The sequence below is a fragment of the Hylobates moloch genome, unplaced genomic scaffold (assembly GCF_009828535.3).
Source record: "Hylobates moloch isolate HMO894 unplaced genomic scaffold, HMol_V3 SCAFFOLD_18, whole genome shotgun sequence".
NCBI classification, from domain to species: Eukaryota; Metazoa; Chordata; class Mammalia; order Primates; family Hylobatidae; genus Hylobates; species Hylobates moloch.
This window is the reverse complement of record NW_026652293.1, coordinates 39213239-39236959: the sequence shown is the minus strand read 5'-3', so window position 1 is coordinate 39236959 and position 23721 is coordinate 39213239. Positions and strand designations below refer to the sequence as shown.

The 23721-nt window shown below is 44.1% G+C and overlaps 1 protein-coding gene across 2 annotated transcripts in view; it reads left to right on the top strand.

Moving 5' to 3' along the window:
- Nucleotides 1-22570, top strand: part of PATJ (PATJ crumbs cell polarity complex component) — a 416500-nt gene extending 393930 nt beyond the window's left edge. Inside the window, exons 42-44 of one of the 2 annotated variants that reach the window (XM_032137686.2) lie at nt 6623-6729; nt 11992-12115; nt 19428-22570. In XM_032137686.2, the coding sequence (XP_031993577.1) occupies nt 6623-6729; nt 11992-12115; nt 19428-19574 (378 nt within the window). In that variant the 3' untranslated portion in view covers nt 19575-22570. The remainder of the gene's footprint in view (nt 1-6622; nt 6730-11991; nt 12116-19427) is intronic. The other variant, XM_058430929.1, reaches the window with a different exon arrangement.
- The last annotated feature ends 1151 nt before the right edge of the window (nt 22571-23721 follow it).

The window sequence follows — 23721 nt, the reverse complement described above, 5'->3', positions numbered from 1 at the left end:
GTAAAATGAGCATAGCCGGGCGCATTGGCTCATGCCTGTAATCCCAGCACTTTGAGAGGCCAAGATGGCCAGATCACTTGAGGCCAGGAGTTCAAGACCAGCCTGGGCAACATGGTAAAACCCATCTGTACTAAAAATACAAAAATTAGCCAGGCATGGTGGCATGCACCTGTAATCCCAGCTACTCAGGAGGCTGAGGCACAAGAATTGCTTGAACCTGGGAGGTGGAGGTTACAGTGAGGTGAGATTGTGCCACTGCACTCCAGCCTGGGCAACAGAGTGAGACTCTGTCTCAAAAATAAACAAATACGGTGACTCACACCTGTATTTTGGGAGGCCAGCACTTTGGGAGGCCAAGGCGGGTGGATCACCTGAGGTCAGGAGTTTGAGAACAGGCTGGCCAACATGGTGAAACCCCATCTCTACTAAAAATACAAAAAATTAGCTGGGCGTGGTGACATACGCCTGTAATACCAGCTACTTGGGAGGCTGAGGCAAGAGAATTGCTTGACCCCAGGAGGCAGAGGTTGCAGTGAGCCGAGATTGTGCCATTGCACTGCAGCCTGGGCAACAGAGCAAGCCTCTGTCTCAAAAATAAACAATTAAATAAACAAATAAATAAAAATAAAATAAAATGAGCATAAAGTAAGTGCTCATTTTATATTCAGCCATGGTGATGCTGCATTATGTTGAATAAATCAGCAAGTAAAGGAAGGAGCAGGCTGCCGTCACATCTTGGCATTTGACGATACCTTAAAAAAAAACACTGTTTTAGTGACTTTCTTCCTCGGCCCCATATGGACAGTCTGTCTCATGGTCAGCTGACAACAGTACCCGTGTAACTTCCCACAAAGCATAGGACTCCCCTCCACTACATCCTGAATTGATTAATTTCAAGCCTCTATCTGAATGCTTGCTCCACTGAGGTGCTCATGCCCTAGCAAACTGTGCCATTCCATTCCATAACTGCCTTGTTACTTTTTTTTTTCCCCCTTAAAAAACCCAACACCTATCTCCTTGTAACCTCCATCAGTCTCACCCTGCTCTGTGGAAATTCAGAAAATTGAGTCCCATAATCCCTATTCCTTATGACAGTTTTAGATTCGTTCATTCACTCCACAATTATTAAGCAATTATTATGTGCTAGACACATTAGCATTGTGCCAAGGAGAAGCACTTCTGATCCTCAAGGATCCTGTGATTGGGTGGGAAATACAGTCAACATGCACATAGATACTAATCACCATAATTTGTGAGAAATATCTCAAAATCCTTCGAGAAGGATTTTGGAGGTAGAATCCAGGGGACTTGATGGATTACATAGAGCAAGCAGGAGTGGAGGGATCAGATATTCAGAGAGTGATCAGCTATATGGCTGGCATCCTAGCATCCTTTCCAGTTAGATAGGCACCAGCCAGCACACCAGTATTTTCACTATTTCACCTAGTATATTTCTAACTTGACATCTGGAGGTGCCACTTACTAAAATGAGGAAAACTAGAAGAAAAGTGAATTGAAAGAGATGAATTGTTAGATCAAAAGTTTGGATATTGTGTTAATTTTGATACATTTTTGAGATATTAAAATGCAGATGTCAACTTGGCAATTGGATATCACAGACTAAGCTGGGATTTTTTTTTTTTTTTTTTTTTTTTGAGACAGAGTCTCACTGTCACCCAGGCTGAAGTGCCATGGCTTAATCTCGGCTCACTGCAACCTCTGCCTCCTGGGTTCAAGCGATTCTCCTGGCTCAGCCTCCCGAGTAGCTGGGATTACAGGTGCCCACCACCACGCCCAGCTAATTTTTGTATATTTAGTAGAGACCAGGTTTCACCATGTTGGCCAGGCTGGTCTTGAACTCTTTACCTCAGGTGATCCAGCCCGCTCTGCCTCCCAAATTGCTGAGATTACAGGCGTGAGGCGCCACGCTGGCCTAAGCTGGGATTGTGAGCATGTTGGAATGTAAAGCTGTGGGAATGTACATGCTGTCACTGGAGCCTGAGTGTGCAAGTGGATAATGGGCCCAGGACTGCACCATGAGAGATGAATGGAAGAAGAGCAAAGAGATGGAGAGACAGGCCCCTGCAGAAGGAAAGCCAGAAGAGTGTGGGTCATGGAAGTCTGGGTGGGAGATGGGGATGGAAGCCAGAGTGGGGTAGGTTTATAAAGATGGTGGACTTCAAGAGTAGGGAGGATAAAAGAGTTCATGGACAAGTTAACCTTCCAGTACACTTGCTGTGGAAGAGAGCAGAAAGCTGTTGCTAAAAGGAGAGACTTTTGGGGGCAGGGAGAAATCTATCATTTCCTCCTTTAATCTTTCATCCTAAATATTTCCCAATTCATTCCGTCATTCTTCATACAGTGGTATTTCCAGAAGATTCTATAACTTGGACATAGCAGTGTTTTCCCCAGAATAGGATGCTTCACCCAAAATGTGTTCTCATTCTTCATACAGTGGTATTTCCAGAAGATTCTGTAACTTGGACATAGCAGTGTTTTCCCCAGAATAGGATGCTTCACCCAAAATGTGTTCTGGGTCAGGCCTATTTTCTTTCTTTCTCTGCTCTACTTAACAGATGAAGCTTAATTTAGCAGTTTAGGCAGCTGTGCCCTCTGTTGGCCTTTTCTGAAATTGCAATCAAGTCGAGCTTTGCATTGCTGGCAAACTTCCCTCTGTATTTGTGCAGTGAGAATTATAACCTAGAAGCAGAGGTGACCAAGGAGCTCTTGAGAAAGTATCTCTGGTAACTAGTTGAGGTGGAAGACAACTCCAGGATAAGGAGGCAAAACAGACTTTTATGATTCCCTTTTAATAGATGAGGAAGCTGAAACTCACATATGGCGTTGATAAGTGGCTGAAACTGAACTCTGGAACTCCATCCTGAGTCCTGTTGTGGACTCCCAGAGCTATACTACATTTCTTCTAAATGCTTTAGAATGTTATTTGCAAAATATATATATATATTATTAGCAGAATACAAATATAAAGTGCCATTATTCTACTATACCTTTGTTTTTGTGTGTATTTGTGGGTTTATTTTTATTTTATTTTATTTGTATTTTATTTTATTTTATTTTATTATTTTTGAGACAGAGTTTTACTCTGGAGTGCAGTGATACGATCTCTGCTCATTGCAACCTCTGCCTCCCAAGTAGCTGGGACTCCAGGCATGTGCCACCACACTGGCTAATTTCTTTTGTATTTTTAGTAGAGACAGAGTTTTGCCATGTTACCCAGGCTGGTCTTGAACTCCTGAGCTCAAGTGATCCGCCTACCTTGGCTTCCAAAAATGCTGGGATTACAGGTGCGAGCCACCGTGCACAGCCTATTCTACTATACCTTTGTTTAGGACTATCTAATAGGCAAATCTCAGACAGTCAGAGATATTCATCCATTCTTTCATTCACCAGTTATTTACTGAGCACCTGCTATGTGCTAGGCACTCTTCTATGTGATGGGGAATACAGGAGTGAACAAAGCAGACAAACTTCCTGCCCTTACATTCTAATATGAAGTGATAGACAATAAATAAGATAAACAAGGTAAGATGTATGCAGTTCATTAGATAGTGATGGTGGTAAGAAGGAAACAGGCCAGGTAGGGTGGCTCGCGCCTGTAATCCTCTTACTTTTGGAGCCAAGGTGGGAGGATTACTTGAGCCCAGGAGTTGAAGACCAGCCTGAGCAACACAGTGAGACACTGTCGCTACAAAAAATAAAAAGTTAGCTGGGCATGGTGGTGCATGCCGGTAGCCCCAGCTGCTTGGAGGATGAGGTGGGAGGATCTCTTGAGCCCAGGAGGTCAAGGCTGCAGTGAGCTGAGATCATACCACTGCACTCCAGCCTGGGTGACAGAGCAAATCCCTGTCTCAAAAAATAAAGAAAAGGCCAGGTGCGGTGGCTCATGCCTGTAATCTCAGCACTTTGGGAGGCCAAGGCGGGCAGATCACTTGAGGTCAGGAGTTTGAGACCAGCCTGGACAACATGGTGAAACCCTGTCTCTACTAAAAATACAAAAAAATTAGCCAGGCGTGGTGGCATGCGCCTGTAATCCTAGCTACTTGGGACGCTAAGGCACGAGAATTGCTTGAACCCGGGAGGCAGAGGCTGCAGTGAGCCGAGATCGTGCCACTGCACTCCAGCCTGGGCGACAGAGTGAGACTCTATCTCAAAAATAAATAAACAAATACATAAATGAAAGAAATAAATATTTAGAAGGAACCAGGAAGCAGGGAAGGGGAACATGAAACATGGAGCTGGGATGTTGGTGTGGAAAGGTTAGTTAGAGTGGCCAGGGAAGGTGGCTCAAAGGCCTCAGAGTAGTGAAGAAGCCAACCACACAGATGCCAAATACAGAACGTGCCAGGCAGAAGGCACAGCGGTTAAAGTGCTGAGGTGGGGATGCGTCTGGCATGTGAAAGAAACAGTGAGGAGGCCGGCACAATGGGGCAGAGAGAATGCCAAGGAGAATGTTAGGGGAGAGGCAGAGATGTCACAGGGCACATCACTGCAGATGTCCCTAGAGGTTATAGGAAGGACTTCAGTGGTGGTCCAAGAGAGTCGGGTTTCCTTTGGACAGTTTTAAGCAAAAGATTGGAATAATCTGCTCCATTGTAACAGAGACATCCTAGCCGCTATGGATGGAGGGGCTGAAGCGAGAAGACCAGTGAGAAGGCTAGAAATAATTTCATAGAAAAACAAATAGAATTTTACCGGCCACGGTGGCTCACGCCTGTAATCCCTGCACTCTGGGAGGCCGAGGCAGGCAGATCACCTCAGGTTAGAAGTTCAAGACCAGTCTAAGCAACATGGAGAAACCCCCGTCTCTACTAAAATACAAAAAAATTAGCCGGGCGCGGTGGCGGGTGCCTGTAATCCCAGCTACTTGGGAGGCCGAGGCAGGAGACTCGCTTGAACCCGGGAGGCGGAGGTTGCGGTGAGCCGAGATCACGCCATTGCACTCCAGCCTGGGCAACAAGAGCGAAACTCCATCTCAAAAAAATAAATAATAAATTTAAAAAAAAGAAAAACCAATAGAATTTCATGAGGATGGAATGTGGGTTGTGAGAGACAGAGATGAGCCAAGGATGACGCCATCCTTGAAACTGGAAAAATCAAGCTGCAGTTGCCCAAGATGAAGAAGGCTCCAGGAGCAAAGGTTGCAGGGAGCAAAGGCTCCATTTTAGACAAGTTAGCTTTGAGATTCCTGGAGACGTCCCATAGATGTCTGTGGACCCAGTGACAACTGGATCCATATATCCAGTCACCCACTGGATATATGGATCTGATGTTAGGTTAGCACTGGAGCTAGAGGTACAGATTCAGGGATTATCATCACTTAGATGGTATTCACATTCATGAGATGGATGGGATGGGATATCGGATGGGATGGAATGGGAGACAATGGGATGGGATAATATGTTTAATGGAAAAGATAAGGAGCTCAAGGACTAAGCCCTGTGGCCCTCAGTTAGAGGTTTGAATGATAGAAGGAATGGCCAGAAGTGGTGGAAAATAAACTAGTGAATTGTGGTGTCATGGAAGCCAAACGAAGAAATGAAGAAAATAGTTTAAGGCCGGGCACAGGAGCACATGCCTATAATCCCAACACTTTGGGATAATGAGGCGGGTGGATCACTTGAGCTCAGATGTTGGAGACCAGCCTGAGCAACATGGCAAAAACTCCCTCTCTATAAATACAAAAAAATTAGCCAGGGCTGGGCGTGGTGGCTCACGCCTGTAATCCCAGCACTTTGGGAGGCCAAGGTGGGTGGATCACCTGAGGTCAGGAGTTCGAGACCAGCCTGGCCAACATGGTGAAACCCTGCCTCTACTAAAAATATAAAAATTAGGCCAGGCACAGTGGCTCACGCCTGTTATCCCAGCACTTTGGGAGGCCAAGGCAGGTGGATCACGAGGTCAAGAGATGGAGACCATCCTGGCCAACATGATGAAACCCCATCTCTACTAAAAATACAAAAATTAGCTGGGCGTAGTGGCACTCGCCTGTAGTCCCAACTACTCGGGAGGCTGAGGCAGGAGAATCACTTGAACCCGGGAGGCAGAGGTTGTAGTGAGCCGAGATCGTTCCACTGCGCTCCAGCCTGTTGATAGAGCGAGACTCTGACTCCAAAAAAAAAAAAATTAGCCAGGCATGGTGGTGGTGGGTGCCTGTAATCCCACTTACTCAGGAGGCTCAGGCAGGAGAATCACTTGAACCCGGGAGGCAGAGTTTGCAGTGAGCTGAGATCACACCATTGCACTCCAGCCTGGGTGACAAGAGTGAAACTCTATCTCAAAAAAAAAAAAATATTAGCCAGGCCTGGTGGTGCATGCCTGTGGTCCCAGTTACGTGGGAGGCTGAGGTGGGAGGATTGCTTGAGCCTGGGAGGTCAAGGCTACAGAGAGCCGAAATCATGTCACTGCACTCCAACCTGAGCAACAGAGTGAGACCCTGTCTTTAAAAAAAAAAAAAGTTTGAAAGAGAGAATAGTCCATTGTGTCAAATGGTCTAGATAAATTGAATAAGATTAGGATTGAGAACTGACCCTTGGATATAGCATGGTTTCTCTAATTCTCCCCTTCCTTATAATGAAATACCTTGTTTTCACTTTTTCCCCAGGTTGTAGCAGATACCAATATAAGCGCCATAGCAGCTCAGCTTGAAAACATGTCTACAGGCTACCACCTTGGTTCGCCCACTGCTGAACACCAACCAGAAGACACAGAGTGAGTATTTCAGATGCAGAGGGCCTATTATGCATGTGGGCAAAGCTCAGAAGAACTTTTCCAGATATTCAAGTGCACTCTAAAGGAGAGGAGGCCAAAGCGCCTGTGACTTTTTCTAAATTCTAGGGAATCCTTATTTCTCACAAGGCTTAATTCCACCATATGAATTCTTGAAAGACCATTGTTGCAGGGCCTGCGCACACGCTGCACCTGGTCATTTTGACACAGTGCCTATGCCTGCTTCCCTAAGAAACCACGGATGTATGGCCGGGCGCAGAGGCTCACGCTTGTAATCCCAGCACTTTGGGAGGCCGAGGCGGGCGGATCACGAGGTCAGGAGATCGAGACCACGGTGAAACCCCATCTCTACTAAAAATACAAAAAAAAATTAGCTTGGCGTGATGGCAAGCGCCTGTAGTCCAGCTACTCGGAGAGGCTGAGGCAGGAGAATGGCGTGAACCCGGGAGGCAGAGTTTGCAGTGAGCCGAGATTGCGCCACTGCACTCCAGCCTGGGCAACAGAGTGAGACTCCGTCTCCAAAAAAAAAAAAAAAAAAGAAACCACGGATGTATAGCCCAGGTGCACTCTGCTTTATTGTGCAAGGAACCATGTTTCCTGAACTTCTAGGCTAAAATCTTGTTCTGAGATGAAATCTTGTTGTTATACTTGCTGATATGTTTCATTAAAACCAGTCATCGCAGTTAAAGTCGTTCATTAAAGCAGGGTTTCTCAAACTAGAATGTGCATAAGAGTAATCTAAGGGCCGGGCGCAGTGGCTCACGCCTGTAATCCCTGCATTTTGGGAGGCCAAGGTGGGTGGATCGCCTGAGGTCAGGAGTTCGAGACCAGCCTGGCCAACATGATGAAACCCTGTCTCTATTAAAAATACAAAAAATTAGCCAGGCGTAGTGGCAAGCACCTGTAATCCCAGCTACTCGGGAGGCTGAGACAGGAGAATTGCTTGAACACGGGAGGTGGAGGTTGCAGTGAGCCAAGATTGCACCACTGCACTCCAGCCTGGGCAACAAGAGGGAAACTCCATCTCAAAAAAAAAAAAAAAAAAAGGAGTAATCTAGGGAGCATGTTTAAAGATGCTAATTCCCCAGGCCACATCCCAAAATTCTGACTAGGTGGTCTATGGTGGATTCCAGAAACCTGATGTTAACAAGTTTCCCAGAGTGATTCTGCTACAGATGGGCTGAGAAATGCTACACTTTAAGAAATGCTGCCTGAAGCTATTCCTCTCAGGTACCAGCAGTGCCTGGTCACTAGTAGGTGCCCAGTAAACGTTTGTTGACAGATCTGGATGGTTCATTTGAAGGATCTCACGGTCATAGCCCATCCCAACTTTTTCCTGGTAGTTCCCCACCTAAATGACGTCTTTGAGATTATTTTTCTTGAGGAAAGAATATTAAATTAAGCTCATTCTACCTTTTTCTCATTATAAAAGTAATAGATGCATGCCATGAAAATATGACAACACATAGAAATATAACATTTTTCAAATTACCGTGGCCTTTTCCTTAAAAAAAAAAATCAGGACCTTTATAGGAAGTACAGTGTACCTTTAGCATCCTTTGATGTGGCAATGGAAATACAGAGATCCCCTGGTAATCTTAATTCCTTTGCTATAATTCCATGGCCTCTGGCAGGCTGGGAACCACAAGCTTAAAGGAATTTAAAAATCACTCATAATCCCACCACTGCTAACACTGGGATTTTTTTTTTTTTTTTACTAGTCTTCTATATGAAAGTAAATTTAAACTAATTGGTTGAAAATGTTATGATATCGTGAGATCAATGGAGGCAAATTCCATCTGATGTTGCCAGTTGAGGGTAGAGCCACACTCCTCCCTCTTCCCCTGAAAACACGTCCCTGAGTATAAATAGGCACGATTACAAGCGTCTTTAATGATTTGGTGGCTGCAGGAGGTAGCTCTAAAGCAATGGCTTTGGGCATCTAGGTTCCCATTCCAGTATCTTTGGAAATGGGGGCTGTGTTTGAAAGAAGAAACACGAATCGAATTCGTATCCAGCCAGTGAGCTGTTACTGAGAGTGCTTGTAAGGCCACAAAGTGGGGAAAAGTAGAGCCTTATTCATGAGTCATAATCATTCAGCTATAGGGGACAATTCATCAGTATCTCAACAGATATTTATTGAGCACCATTCTAAGGCCAGACACTTAGATACAAGTGCTAGGTCCTGAGGACTCAAACTTAGAAATGTAAGTAAAGATATTGCCCGTCCCCACAGAACTGCCAGAGAAGTGGAAAAACAGACCCATAAATCCATGGTTATAAAAGATAACTGTAGGAGAGCTAAATTCATTGAGAGAGGGTCCTGTGAAACCATGGATATGGGACATAACTCAGTTAAGGAGTGTAGTTGGAGAAGCTGATGCTTAAGCTTAAGAGAACTGGAGCCAGTTTTAAGGGAACTGGAGCCAGGCATAGTGGTGCATGCTTGTAATCCCAGCTACTCAGGAGGCTGAGGCGGGAGGATCACTTGAACCCAGGAGTTTGAGGCTGCAATGGGCTGCGATTGTGCCACTGTACTGCAGCCTAGGAGACAGAACAAGACCCTGTCTCAAGAAAAAAAAAAAAAAGAATTGGAATAAGCAGGTGACATTCAAAATTGTTAAGTATGGTGGCCCACTCCTGTAATCCCAGCACTTTGAGAGGCCAAGGCCTGGGCAACATGGTCAGATCTTGCGTTTATAAAAAAATGTAAAGACAAACAAAACAGTTAAAAACAGTTAACAAGGCCGGGCGTGGTGGCTCACGCCTGTAATCCCAACACTTTGGGAGGCTGAGGCGGGCAGATCGCCTGAGGTCAGGAGTTTGAGACCAGCTTGACCAACATGGAGAAACCCCATCCTACTAAAAATACAAAATTAGCTGGGCATGGTGGCGCATGCCTGTAATCCCAGCTACTCGGGATGCTGAGGCAGGAGAATCACTTGAACCCGGGAGGCAGAGGTTGCGGTGAACCGAGATCACGCCATTGCCCTCCAGCCTGGGCAACAAGAGCAGAACTCTGTCTCAAAAAAAACAAACGAACAAACAAAAAAATCAGTTAACAATTTATATAGCATAGATCATCAGCAATAACTATGGATGTCTGCTGTAAACAAACAGTAAGTACATCACCAAACAACTGGTAACAATGTGAACTAGCTGAAAACCCTTTAATAAACCCAGGAAAATTGGCCGGGCACGGTGGCTCATGCCTGTAATCCCAGCACTTTGGGAGGCTGAAGTGGGCGGATCATGAGGTCAGGAGATCGAGACCATCCTGGCTAACATGGTGAAAAACCCCATCTCTACTAAAAATACAAAAAAAATAGCCAGGAGTGGTGGCAGGCGCCTGTAGTCCCAGCTACTCGGGAGGCTGAGGCAGGAGAATGGCGTGAACCCGGGAGGCGGAGTTTGCAGTGAGCCGAGATAGCGCCACTGCACTCCAGACTGGGCGACAGAGCGAGACTGAGTCTCAAAAAAATAAATAAATAAATAAACCCAGCAAAACTGAGGGAGAGAGGGAAGAATATTCTAGTTAAATAGAACAACATACTCAAAGATTGCTTGTGTCCCCATTTTGCAAATTTCTCTAAGTACATGAATGGCTGAGTTTATATGAGATGACTTTGCCTCTCAGACATGCATGTTGCCACAAAACAAAGGATGCTGCCAGTACACAAATATGAACTACCTATCATAAATAAGACTGGGTCTGGGTTTCTGCCTTTTGAGCAATAGCATTTGGGAATAAGAAATTGGCATCACCTAAGCTTAGATTAAGGTTAAATTACTGGGAGCCCACATAGGTAATTTAATTTTTAGCCATGTTGTTTCTGAGAGAGAAGACTTCCACACTGGACGAAGCTTTGAAAAGCTAAATTTTACATTTGAAACAGATTTTCTTTCTCCATTTTGCATCACCTTGGTTTCTCTCTTCTCTCCTGGATTTCAGTTCTCATCTACACAGTCATGATCCTGAGTTTCTGACAAGTACCACACATGGTGCTGGGAAGTCTCAGATGACTAAGACAAAGAGGTCATAGTCTGGTAGAGGAAATGGATGGCTAAGTAATTACAATATGATACAGTCAGTGCCAAAATGGAAATTTGGATTCAATGCAGGGGAAGCACAGAAAAGGTTGTGGGAGCCATCCTCCCAAGGGAGGCAGGAGAGCCTCACATTGGAAGTGAGTTTGGAGAATGAGTTCCCGCCTTAGGTGGAAGTGGCCAGGGCATTCCGGCAGAAAAGGAGCAGCAGTCTGAGTGTGGCAGCTCACGCCTGGAATCCCAGCACTTTGGGAGGCTTCAGGTGGATCACCTGAGGTCAGGAGTTCGAGACCAGCCTGGCCAACATGGCGAAACCTCATCTCTACTAAAAATACAAAACTTAGCTGGGCGTGGTAGTACACGCGTGTAATCCCAGCTACTAGGAGGCTGAGGCAGGAGAATCGCTTGAATCTGGGAGGTGGAGGTTGCAGTGAGCCAAGACTGTGCCACTGCACTCCAGCCTGGGTGACAGAGCAAGACTCTGTCTCAAAAGAAAAAAAAAGTAAAAGAAAAGGAGCAGCAGTTTCCTGAGCTGCGGGCTGCTGTTACCTGTCATGGACAAGAGTTCATGTGAAGACTGGCAGTCTCCCACCACACTAGGAGACATGCTACCTCTGTCTCCGTGCGCATGCTTCAAGGATGTGATGACAGCTTCCTTCAGCTGTCAGCAGTAAGTTTAAAAGTTAAAAACTGGCCGGGTGCAGTGGCTCATGCCTGTAATCCTAGCACTTTGGGAGGTCGAGTGCAGGCAGATCACTTGAGGTCAGGAGTTCGAGACCAGCCTGGCCAACATGGTGAAACCCCATCTCCACTAAAAATACAAAAATTAGCCAGGTATGGCACGCGCCCATAGTCCCAGCTCTGTCTCAAAAAACGAAAAAAAAAAAAGAGTTAAAAACTAAGCATATAGAAGAGTGCTTTGACAACTTCAGCATCATGACTTTATCTTTAATTAGAAATCAGTGAGTTTTATGAAAAGAGAAACCTCTAAAACATCAAGAATATTGGTGACTAATTAGCATGACATGAGAAGTTTTAAAATAACTTTCTAGATTGCTTTCTGAGAGTTTGATCTGATAAACCAAACTTCATAGTTTTGCAGTATGAAAGTCTCTCTCAAATCTGTATTCTTCCAATAAAATGAAATTCCCTCTCGATATCTATTCTTGAATTAAACAGCATGCATTGTGTTTTCAGAACACCTCCACCTAAGATTATTACTTTGGAGAAAGGCTCTGAAGGATTGGGGTTTAGTATTGTAGGGGGTTATGGAAGTCCCCATGGAGACCTGCCAATTTATGTCAAGACTATATTTGCAAAGGTATATTTTCTTTTTTAATGTACTTTTTTAAAAAAATTAAACCTAGGTGAGATTTTTTTTAAGTGCTTTGCTTTGCTTTACTTTGGGTTCGACCTGGATGTGTGCATGTATGCTCATTTCATTTGAATCTTATAGGAAATTCTCACACAGGAACAGTGAGAGAAGAGTTCTTTTACAATGGCGGAGTCACAAGAAGTGCAGTTTTCTTTGGATTCTATGACAGAAGCAGATGCTCACAGATTTTTAGAGTGTCTTCTTTCAGCAACACAGCATAAGGAGCAGTGCCACTCTTTAGAAGGTGTCCTTGGAAGTATTGTTCTGAGCTAGAAAAAAGATTTGGCTCTCTTCTTGAAAATAACAGGCACCAGGGGGCTAAGGCAGAAAGGTTTGTGCTGTGCAAGCCTCGAATCAGTGGATTCTTTATTTTTTTGAGACGGAGTTCCACTCTTGTCGCCCAGGCTGGAGTGCAGTGGCGTGATCTCGGCTCACTGCAACCTCCGTCTTCTGGGTTCAAGCAATTCTCCTGCCTCAGTAGCTAGGACTACAGGTGCATGCCACCACGCCTGGCTAATTTTTGTATTTTTGGTAGAGACGGGGTTTCGCCATGTTTTCCAGGCTGGTCTCAAACTACTGAGCTCAGGCGATCCACCTGCCTCGGCCATCCAAAGTGCTGGGATTATAGGTGTATGCCACTGTGCCCGGCCTGAGTAATTATTTTTAACTTCACTGTGATTTTTTTAATTGGAATTTAATTTTTTTATAAATTTTGAAGATCTCTGAGAGGTATTTCAAATTGATATTATAATTTTTTTCTTCTTTGGTTTTATTATGGTCATTTGTTTATGAACAGATCTTGTTGAACTGCTTTATTTTCCTAAAGAAATAAAGGTCTTTGAGGCTGGGCATAGTGGCTCACATCTGTAATCCCAATATTTTGGGAGCCTGAGGTGGGTGGATCACCTGAGTTCAAGACCAGGCTGGTCAACATGGCAAAACCCGTCTCTACTAAAAAACACAAAAATTAGCCGGGCGTGGTGGCACACGCCTGTGATCCCAGCTACCTGGGAGGCTGAGACATGAAAATCCCTGAAATCTGGGAGGCAGAGGTTGCCATGATCCTAGACTCCACTACACTCCAGCCTGGACAACAGAGTGAGACTCCATCTCAAAAAAAAAAAGAGAGAGAGAAATAAAGGTCTTCCAAAGGAGAAATAAGAAGGAATCTCTTTCCAGAAAGCTAAACTATACATTAAATACAAGCATGCTTTTACCTGTGCAAATCTTAGATCTTATCACCTGTTAATTGGGCCCAGTGACCTGCCATAAAACCCTTAAGTCATTTGGCATTTGCTTTTGGACATTGAGCAGCTGCACATTTACCCACTTCCTGCATCTTGCTAGAGTGCCTATTGAGGCATGTTATTCCCAAACACAACCTGTTAAACTGCTGATAGGCAAAAGAGGAGAGGAAAGGCAGCACAGAAACATTCTGGGTAGCAGAATGCTTATCCCCAAGGTAGATAAACCATAAACTGACCATCCTTCTCCTATGACACATTTAACACCATAAGTTGTTGGGATAATTATTCTTTGGAGGGCATTATTATACTTTGCTTTTGAAATAGCCAGCTATGTAGATAAGGACAGTGGGAAGGCTGCAGAATTAGCCCCCATGTTTTAACACGTTCTGCTGGCCTGCCGTTGCCTCCAGAAAGCTCCTCCAGAATGTTTGCAGTCACCCATTCATTTCATGATAACTGGATACAGACAGAACGTGAGTCAGCTTCTAAGGCCTTTTGACCTGGACCCAGAGCTCAGCAGACTGCCCCAGCTGTCTACACTTTCAATAGACTGGTGGGCTGGGACCCAGACACCTTTTGACAGGGTACCAGAACATACAGCTGGGAGTCAGATACCCTGACGGGGCACCAGAACATACAGCTAAGAGCAAAATGGCTGTGCATTGCTGGTGAATTTTTAAAAGAACCCACCAGCATCCACACAGTGGGACAAGAGTAGTGGGAATAAAGAATGGACTGTGGCTCACACAGAATGCTCTCTTCAAAGGTCCCACTGAAAGAGCTCCTTTAGGAAGCAGCCATGGAAGTAGAAACATTATAAGGAACAGATATTGAATATCCTTCGTGTATTTCATTACTTACAGAATGGCACACCTAAAAATGAAAAGCTCTGAATTTAAAAAAATAAAAAGACAAATTTCTAAGCCCTATCCAGTGGCCCACTTAGCGCAGTCAGTCTTACTAAAAGAATATTCCAGGCCGGGTGCGGTGGCTCATGCCTGTAACTCCCACCACTTTGGGAGGCCGAGACGGGCAGATCACAGGGTCAGGAGATCGCGACCATCCTGGCTAACACAGTGAAATCCCGTCTTTACTAAAAATATTAAAAAATTAGCCGGGCATGGTGGCGGGCACCTGTAGTCTCAGCTACTCGGGAGGCTGAGGCAGGAGAATGGCGTGAACCCGGGAGGTGGAGCTTGCAGTGAGCCGAGATCACACCACTGCACTCCAGCCTGGGCGACGGAGCAAGACTGTCTCAAAAAATAAAATAAAACAAAATAATATTCCAATAGGGCAGGACATGGTGGCTCACACCTGTAATCTCAGCACTTTGAGAGGCTGAGGCAGGAGAATAACTTGAGCCCAGGAGTTCAAGATTAGCCTGGACAACAAAATGAGATCCCCATCTCTAAAAAGAAAAAAAAATTTTTTTAGACTCCAATGTAGGCCAGGCATGGTGGCTCACGCCTATAATCCCTAGCACTTTGGGAGGCTGAGGCAGGCAGATCACTTGAGGTCAGGAGTTCAGGACCAGCCTGGCCAACATGGTGAAACCCTATCTCTACTAAAAATACAAAAATTAGCCATTCGTAGTGACAGGCACCTGTAATCCCAGCTACTCGGGAGGCTGAGGCACGAGAATCACTTGAACCTGGGAGGCCGGGGTTGCAGTGAGCCGAGATCACACCACTGCACTCCAGCCTGGGCAACAGAGTGAGACTCAGTCTCAAAAAAAAAAAACCTCCAATGTAAATAATAGTTATTATTATTATTTAAATAGTGCCAAAGGGTTTATTATCAGATTTACTTTGGTGACTTTTAAAAAAATCTTTGTGCCTGGGCACAGTGGCTCACGCCTGTAATCCCAGCACCTTGGGAGGCTGAGGTAGGAGGATGGCTTGAGCCCAGGAGTTTGATACCAGCCTGGGCAACATTGAGAGACCCTGTCTCTACCGAAAATTTAAAAATTAGCTGGTCATAGCGGCACACATTTGTGGTCCCAGCTACTTGGGAGGCTGAGGTGGGAGGATGGCTTGAGCCCAGGAAGTGAAATCTGCAGTGAGCTGTGATCACACCACTGCACTCCAGCCTAGGCATCAGAATAAGTCCCTGTCAAAAAAAAAAAAAAAAATTAAAAGAAACTTAGGATACCAAAAAGATCACATGAAAATCTACACCTTTCAAAATTCTTGAGGGGGAAATGTGTAACTCAGTATCAGAATTCATTTTAGAAAGACTTCATTAGGGCAGGCACGGTGTGGCTCATGCATGTAATCCCAGCACTTTGGGAGGTGGAGGCAGGCAGATCACATGAGGTCAGGAGTTCAAGACCATCCTGGCCAACATGGTGAAACCCAGTCTCTACTAAAAACACAAAAATTAGCCGGGCATAGTGGCAGGTGCCTGTAATCCAAGCTACTCGGGAGGCTGAGATGAGAGAATCGCTTGAACCTGAGAGGTGGAGGTTGCAGTGAGCCGAGATTAGACCATTGCACTCCAGCCTGGATGACAGAGCGAGATTCCATCTCAAAAAAAAAAAAAAAAAAAAGTTATCTTGCTCAACTAAGAAATTATTTAATTCAACCCCTCCAGAAATTATTTAATTCAGCCCCTCGTAACTCCTATACACCCAAAGTGCCTGCAAATGATCACTGGCACTTTGGGCGTGTAGAAGTTGAGAGACTTAGTCAATATGACTAATAGGCTGTCAGTTCCTTCAGTTTTCTTTCAGGTATCTGGTTGAAAACTTCAAAATCCAAGCCAGGAGGGGCATGATGGCTCATGCCTGTAATCCCAGCACTGTGGGAAGCCAAGGCAGGTGGATCACCTGAGGTCAGGAGTTAAAGACCAGCTTGGCCAACATGGCAAAACTCCATCTCTACAAAATATACAAAAATTAGCCAGGCATGGTGACAGGCGCCTGCATTCCCAGCTACTCGGGAGGCTGAGGCGGGAGAAAGGCTTGAACCCGAAAGGCGGAGGTTGCAGTGAGCTGAGATCGTGCCATTGCAGTCCAGCCTGGGCAACAGAGTGAGACTCTGTCTCCAAAAAAAAAAAAAAAAAAAGAAATCCAAGCCAGCCTTAGGTCTTAGTCCCTTCAGCAGCTGAATGTTACCCTAAGCCAGTAAGAGATTGACCTAAAGACTTCAGCAACTCTAAAAATTTCAGGAGCAGTTTTTCAGAGCCTATGAAATCTGAACCATGAACTTGGTTGTCACTAGTGTTTTGTTTTATTATATTACCACCATGTTGAGTAAATGCCATATATCATACATTTAATCCTTAGAACAGGCCACAAGGTAGATAGTAGATGCCCATTTTATGGCATCTGAGAAGACTAAGTGACCAACTTGGGACAAATAGCAAGTGAGTAAAGAGCCACTATTACGAAGTAAGTAGAGGTTTTCAAGCCATGTATTTATTTCCTTTTTACCTTTTTCCCTGTAGTCCACAAATGCCACATTGGTAAAGTAGGAGAGTAGATACATATCAGTAAGTGCTCATCAACCAAGCACTGCAACACTGGAGAGAGTCCAAATCCTAGAAAGTTAAAAAAGCATCCTGGCTGGGCACAGGCTCATGCCTGTAATCCCAGCACTTTGGGAGGCTGAGGCAGGCAGATCACGAGGTCAGGAGATCGAGACCATCCTGGCTAACACGGTGAAAAACCCCATCTCTGCTAAAAATACAAAAAATTAGCTGGGCATAGTGGCGGGCCCTGTAGTCCCAGCTACTCGGGAGGCTGAGGCAGGAAAATGGCATGAACCCAGGAGGCGGAGCTTGCAGTGAGCCGAGATCGCGCCACTGCACTCCAGCCTGGGTGACAGAGCAAGACTGTCTCAAAAAAAAAAAAAAAGAGTTCGAGACCAGCCTGGCCAACATGGTGAAACTCTGTTTCTACTAAAAATACAAAAGTTAGCTGGGCCTGGTGGCAGACGCCTATAATCCCAACTACTCAGGAGGCTGAGGCAGGAGAATCGCTTGAACCCGGGAGGTGGAGTTTGCAGTGAACCGAGATCGCATCATCGCACTCCAGCCTGGGCAACAAGAGTGAAACTCCTTCTCAAAAAAATTAAAAAATTCTTTCTTTGCATTACTAAAAAAGATAAAGAGCTTAACATAGTTTTTAAAAAATTAATTTACACAGATATCTGAGATTTACTGAAGCCCTTAAATCTTAGCATGTAAAATTTAATAAAATCAACTTTGCCTAGTAATTCTGATTTTATCCAGTAAAATTACTTGTTTAATTTTGTCTTTAGTACAGTTGACACATTACTTTCTTAAAAGATTTGAGTGAAGTTGCAAGTTTTGGGGTTTATTTATTTTTGAGACAGTTTGCTTTTTGCCCAGGCTGAATGCAATGGGGCGATCTCAGCTCACTGCAACCTCTGCCTCCTAGGTTCAAGTGATTCTTCAGCCTCAGCCTCCCAAGTAGCTGGGATTACAGGCATGCACCATCACACCAAGCTAATTTTTGTATTTTTAGTAGAGACAGGATTTCACCATTTTGGCCAGTCTGGTCTTGAACTCCTGATTTCAGGTGATCCTCCTGCCTTGGCCACCCAAAGTGCTAGGATTACAGGCATGAGCCACCATGTCTGGCCAGTTGCAAGTTATTAATATTTAATTTTGATATTTTGCCCACAGTATAGACCTGATTTCGAATACTTTTTTTTTTGAGACAGAGCTCACTCTGTCACCCAGTCTGGAGTGCAGTGGCACTATCGCAGCTCACTCCAACCTCTGCAGGTTCAAGTGATCCTCCTGCCTCAGCCTCCTGAGGAGCTGGGACCACAGGCATAAGCCACCATGCCCGGCTAATTTTTTGTAGAGACAGTTTCACCATGTTGCCCAGGCTGCTTTCAAACTCCTGAGCTCAAGCAATCCTCTCACCTGAGATTCCCAAAGTGCTGGGATTACAGGCATGAGCCACTGCGCCCAGCAGGTTTTGAATATTCTTTATTGCATATCCATTTAGAAATTCCACCATTCTCACGGTTTAGAAAACCTGTCTGATTCCCCAGCATCTGAGGACCTCCAAGCTGCACATGGACACAGATCTCAGGAGTGTTGGTGCCTCCTAGCTCGGCTTCTGATTGAGTCGGTCAAGGGCCAAGTGCCTGTGGGCTTTGGCTGCCCCCTGAAGTTTGACCTCATTTAGAGGATTCTTCTGGCACTGACTTTTCAAGGAGCTTAAACAGTTACCCCTACAGATGGTGAAACCTCCTGTAAATCATTTTTTAAGGTCTCTTCTTCCCTTACCAGTCCAAAATGTTTCTAGTAATATCGTGGCATTTTTAGATATGCAGCTTTAGAGTGAAAAAACCCCGAAGTTTCACTGGCTTTGTGCCGTTTTGAGGAGCCATGCATGACTGAGTATATAATAACAGTAGTCATTTAGAAACCTATTTAGATGATCAAAGATCAAGTGGAAGGTTTTGAATATGATATTACAAAATTTTAGAGATGCTACACTTGTATATATTTATATATAGATAACAGCTTCACTGAGATATAATTCACTTACCATACAATTCACCCATTTAAAGACTACACTTATTTTTGACAGATCACAGTGCTGATAGCTTAATAATGCAATGGGAACTCTGTATAATGGTGGTATTTGCAGTAAGACTAACACCAGATTCAATTCTATCTGCCTTTTTTTGTATATTACATTTTCATGAATAGGACATGATATGACATCCAATTCCATTTAATACTAAATAGTGAAATAAGGTTCTACTTCTATTGAAAGAAGTGTATCAGTACATTTCTACTAGTATGTTATTTAGATTATCCATAATTATACTGTTCAACCATTATTATTCAAACAGCATATCTTACATTTTTCCTAATTTAAAACATTACCTAGAAAAAACTTTAATTGGTAGTTTTTAAAGTTACTTTTTTAATATGCACACCAGACAGAAGTTAGAGGTTTTACTATTAATTTAATATAAACTGTGTTTTACCCTGGATTAAACTGGAATGTTTCTTGTTTGTAGGGAGCAGCTGCAGATGACGGCCGATTAAAACGAGGGGATCAAATTTTAGCTGTTAATGGCGAGACCCTGGAAGGTGTTACTCATGAGCAAGCAGTCGCCATTCTAAAACACCAGAGAGGGACTGTAACCTTAACTGTGCTGTCATGAGCCTCGGGCCTGATCACAAGATAGATGTTGTTGCTTAGAAATATCGACAGGCAGATGAAGTTCTGAGTGGGTATGAAAAGCACCCTCAACTAAAATGGACCTTCATTCTTATTTCTTGTCCTCTCTGCTCAGGAGAAATGGCTGAGGTTTCATGTGAATTTCCCGAATCAACAATCATCTCCTAATGTTTCCCAGTTCCTGTCACCTGTTGGTGAGGTTGATTTCTAAAACTTAAATGAGTCTACCTGTTTTACATTTAATTTCGGTGTTCTGATCTCTTTTTTTTTTGAGACGGAGTCTCACTCTGTCACCCAGGCTCACTGCAACCTTGGCCTCCCAGGTTGGAGCGATTCTCCTGCCTCAGCCTCCCAAGTAGCTGGGATTACAGGCATGCATCACCACGCTGGGCTTATTTTTGTATTTTTAGTAGAGACGGAGTTTCCCCAGGTGGGCCAGGCTGGTCTTGAACTTCTGACCTCAGGTGATCTGCCTGCCTTGGCCTCCCAAAGTGCTGGGATTCCAGGCGTGAGCCACTGCGCCCAGCCCAGTATTCTGATTTTAACCAACTGGTTCTGATTATATTTACCAAAACTGGAGTTAACTTCTCTTTCCTTATACTCTTCTCTCCCTATCCCCTACTCACACCGAGGCTTAACAGCAACCTCAGATCTCATCCAATGGACAGAAACAAATGTTAAGCAACTTGTCATCTCACTCATTATTTACTTATGCTAATTGTCTCTTCAAGTAAGCAAGAAAACATTAGCAGTGTAATTAATTTACCAGTGATCCCCAAGATGAAATACCAGATTCTCCTATGGGAAATTACTGTGCTCTCTTCTGTATGACTTATAGTCAAATAAGTCTCAAATTCATTTCTCTGGATAGATCTTTATATACTAGTCATTGGTGATTTTGATGAGTCAATTTACAGACTGTAATCTTCTAAAAATTCTGAAATACTAATTGTTTTCTGTGCCATGTAAATGCATACCACTAAGCAAATAACCTTATTCTCAACAGGAACAACTAGCATACATGTTCTGAATTCTAACAGTGCTAAATTACATTCAAGTCCAGAAAGATCACCTGGAATTAATGGCATTTCGGTAGGTAGGCATCATTCCCATCCCTCGGTCTTAGGAAAAGGAGGTAGAAGTCCCAGAACCACACTGCAGAGATCAGCAAGTTTTGTCTCAAGTCAGACAAGGTCTAGGTGGCCTTGGCCTTGTGCAAAGTGGGTGACATATTTGATTATCTTTCCCTTTACCTCCATAGCAGTCAGTCCAGCAGCACGGACTGCAGGAAACTAATGGAGCAACATACTTAGCTGCAAAGTGAGCAGATGAATTGAGCCTAGGAATCTGTGATGAACATGCATGGCTGATGTTTCCTGATCTCCAAGGAGACTCCCATTTGCTGAAGTCTTGCATGCTAAGAAATCAACTACAGCAGAAAACACAAGAATACCTTTAAGTTGATTATTGGCAATCTTATTCATATATTAGCAAGAAAAAGGGAGAGATGCTTACTGGTGGATGCTATGAGTCCTCTGTTTTTAAAAGTACCATGGCCAGGTGCAGTGGCTCACACCTGTAATCCCAGTGCTTTGGGAGGCCAAGGCAGGCGAATCACGAGGTCAGGAGTTCAAGACCAGCCTGGCCAACATGGTGAAACCCTGTCTCTACTAAAAATACAAAAATTAGCCGGGTGCAGTGGCAGGCGCCTGTAATCCCAGCTACTCAGGAGGTTGAAGCAGGAGAATTGCTTGAACCTGGGAGGCAGAGGTTGCAGTGAGCCAAGTTCATGCCACTGCACTCCAGCCTGGGTGACAGAGCAAGACTCTGTCTCGAAAAAGAAAAAAACCATGAAGGATGAGTACTAGAGTCAGTAATAGAAGTAGTTCAGCATTATTTAACTACAACACAATGCTGCAAATATTTCACAGTAATTATCAAAATTTAATGGGCTCTAATTTAAAATGTTATTTGATAAGTATAGATTTTAACTGAGAATTATCTTTGAGTAGATGTAATCACAAAGTGCATTAACTCTTGTTGGAATATTTTATGGCTATTCCAAAGTATAGAGTGCCTAAATTTTGTGTTGAAAATGTCTTTCATGATGGTATTAAGTTTTCTGAAATTAAACATGGCTTTTAAAATTTCTGATGTATCCAAGATGTGCAATGTTGTTAGGATCTCATTCTTCAGTGCATGAAAAGCTACCAACCTCAGAACATTTTGTGTTAATTGTACCTGCAAGAACACCTCAGGCAAGCCAAGAAGAAATGAAACTCAAACAAAACTTGAAAATGCACCTTAAAAATATATATACATATAATAGTTTTGAAATGGGATTCTGCTTTATTTTGATGGAATGGCCATTAAATACACATTTTGAGAAAATACATTGTTGTTGTGTTTCTTTATACATTATCCTTTTAGGTCATGCTAGTAAAAGTATATTGATGAAGGAATTATGATGCTTTATACTTCTTACTGCACTAAATTGATAGAACTAGGACTTGTCATAATTGGTTCTGTCTCTGCTCACATGACTAATAAGTAATTGCCTTTCCAAAAAGATATTTTTGCCTCAGAACTTACTGACAAGCTGAGAGGCTATGAAGATGGAAATTTGTGAAAGAAGTAGTGCTCTTATATTTGGCCTCATCATTTGGGCCATTTCAGTATAGTAATGATATCACTAATTGGAATTAGCATGAGAGGGAAGTAAGCCAGGAAGAATAAAACTGCTGAATGTTTGTATGTATAAGATATTTCCAAAGATTCTAAATAAAGGCAGTTGCCTACAGAGCAAACGGAGTTTTACTATATATGAAAAAGTGTACTTTCTGGATCTAATTGTGCTTTTTCTTCAGCATTTTGTTCCCTAATAGAAAAAAAAAGTCCAACTTTTCACAAGGTTTTTTGGTGTCCTATTAAAATCTGGAATCCGTGGTGGCTCCCACCTGTAATCCCAACACGTTAGGAGGCCGAGGCAGATGGATCACCTAGGTCAGGAGTTCAAGACCAGGCTGGCCAACATGGCAAAACCCTGTCTCTACTAAAAATACAAAAATGAGGCAGGGCGTGGTGGCTCACGCCTGTAATCCCAGCACTTTGGGAGGCTGAGGCAGGCGGATCACGAGGTCAGGAGATCAAGACCATCCTGGCTAACACAGTGAAACCCCATCTCTACTGAAAATACAAAAACAAAATTAGCCAGGTGTAGTGGCGGGCACCTGTAGTCCCAGCTACTCCGGAGGCTGAGGTGGGAGAATGGCATGAACCTGGGAAGCAGAGCTTGCAGTGAGCCGAGATTGCACCACTGCACTCCAGCCTGGGCAACAGAGGGAAACTCCGTCTCAAAAAAAAAAAAAAGAATTAGCCGGGCGTCATGGTGGGTGCCTGTAATTCCAGCTACTGGGAGACTGAGGCACAAGAATCACTTGAACCTGAGAGGCAGAGGTTGCAGTGAGCCAAGATCGCGCCATTGTACTCCAGCCTGGGTGACAGAGTGAGACTGTTTCAAAAACAAATATGGAATCCATTTATAGCTGTCTCATATATTTATTGCCAACTATGTTGCTGGGCACTAGAATAGATGCATTATAGGCCGAGCATGGTGACTCACACCTGTAATCCCAGCACTTTAGGAGGCAAGGCAGGCGGATCACCTGAGATCAGTAGTTCAAGACCAGCCTGGCCAACATGGTGAAACCCCGTCTCTACTAAAAATGCAAAAATTAGCCAGGCGTGGTGGTGCACGCCTGTAGTCCCAGCTACTCAGGAGGCTGAGGCAGAATGGCTTGAACCTGGGAGGTGGAGGTTGCAGTGAGCCGAGATTGTGCCATTGTCCTCCAGCCTAGGTGACAGAGGGAGACTGTCTTAAAATATAAATAAATAAAATAATAATAATAGATGCATTACAGCCCAGGAGCAGTGACTCACACCTGTAATCCCAGCACTTTGGGAGGCCGAGGTGGGTGGATCATTTGAGGTCAGGAGTTTGAGACCAGCCTGGCCAACATGGTGAAACCCCATCTCTACTAAAAATGCAAAAGTTAGCCAAGTGTAGTGGCACATGCCTGTAATCCCAGCTACTCTGGAGGCAGGAGAATCCCTTGAACCCGGGAGGCAGA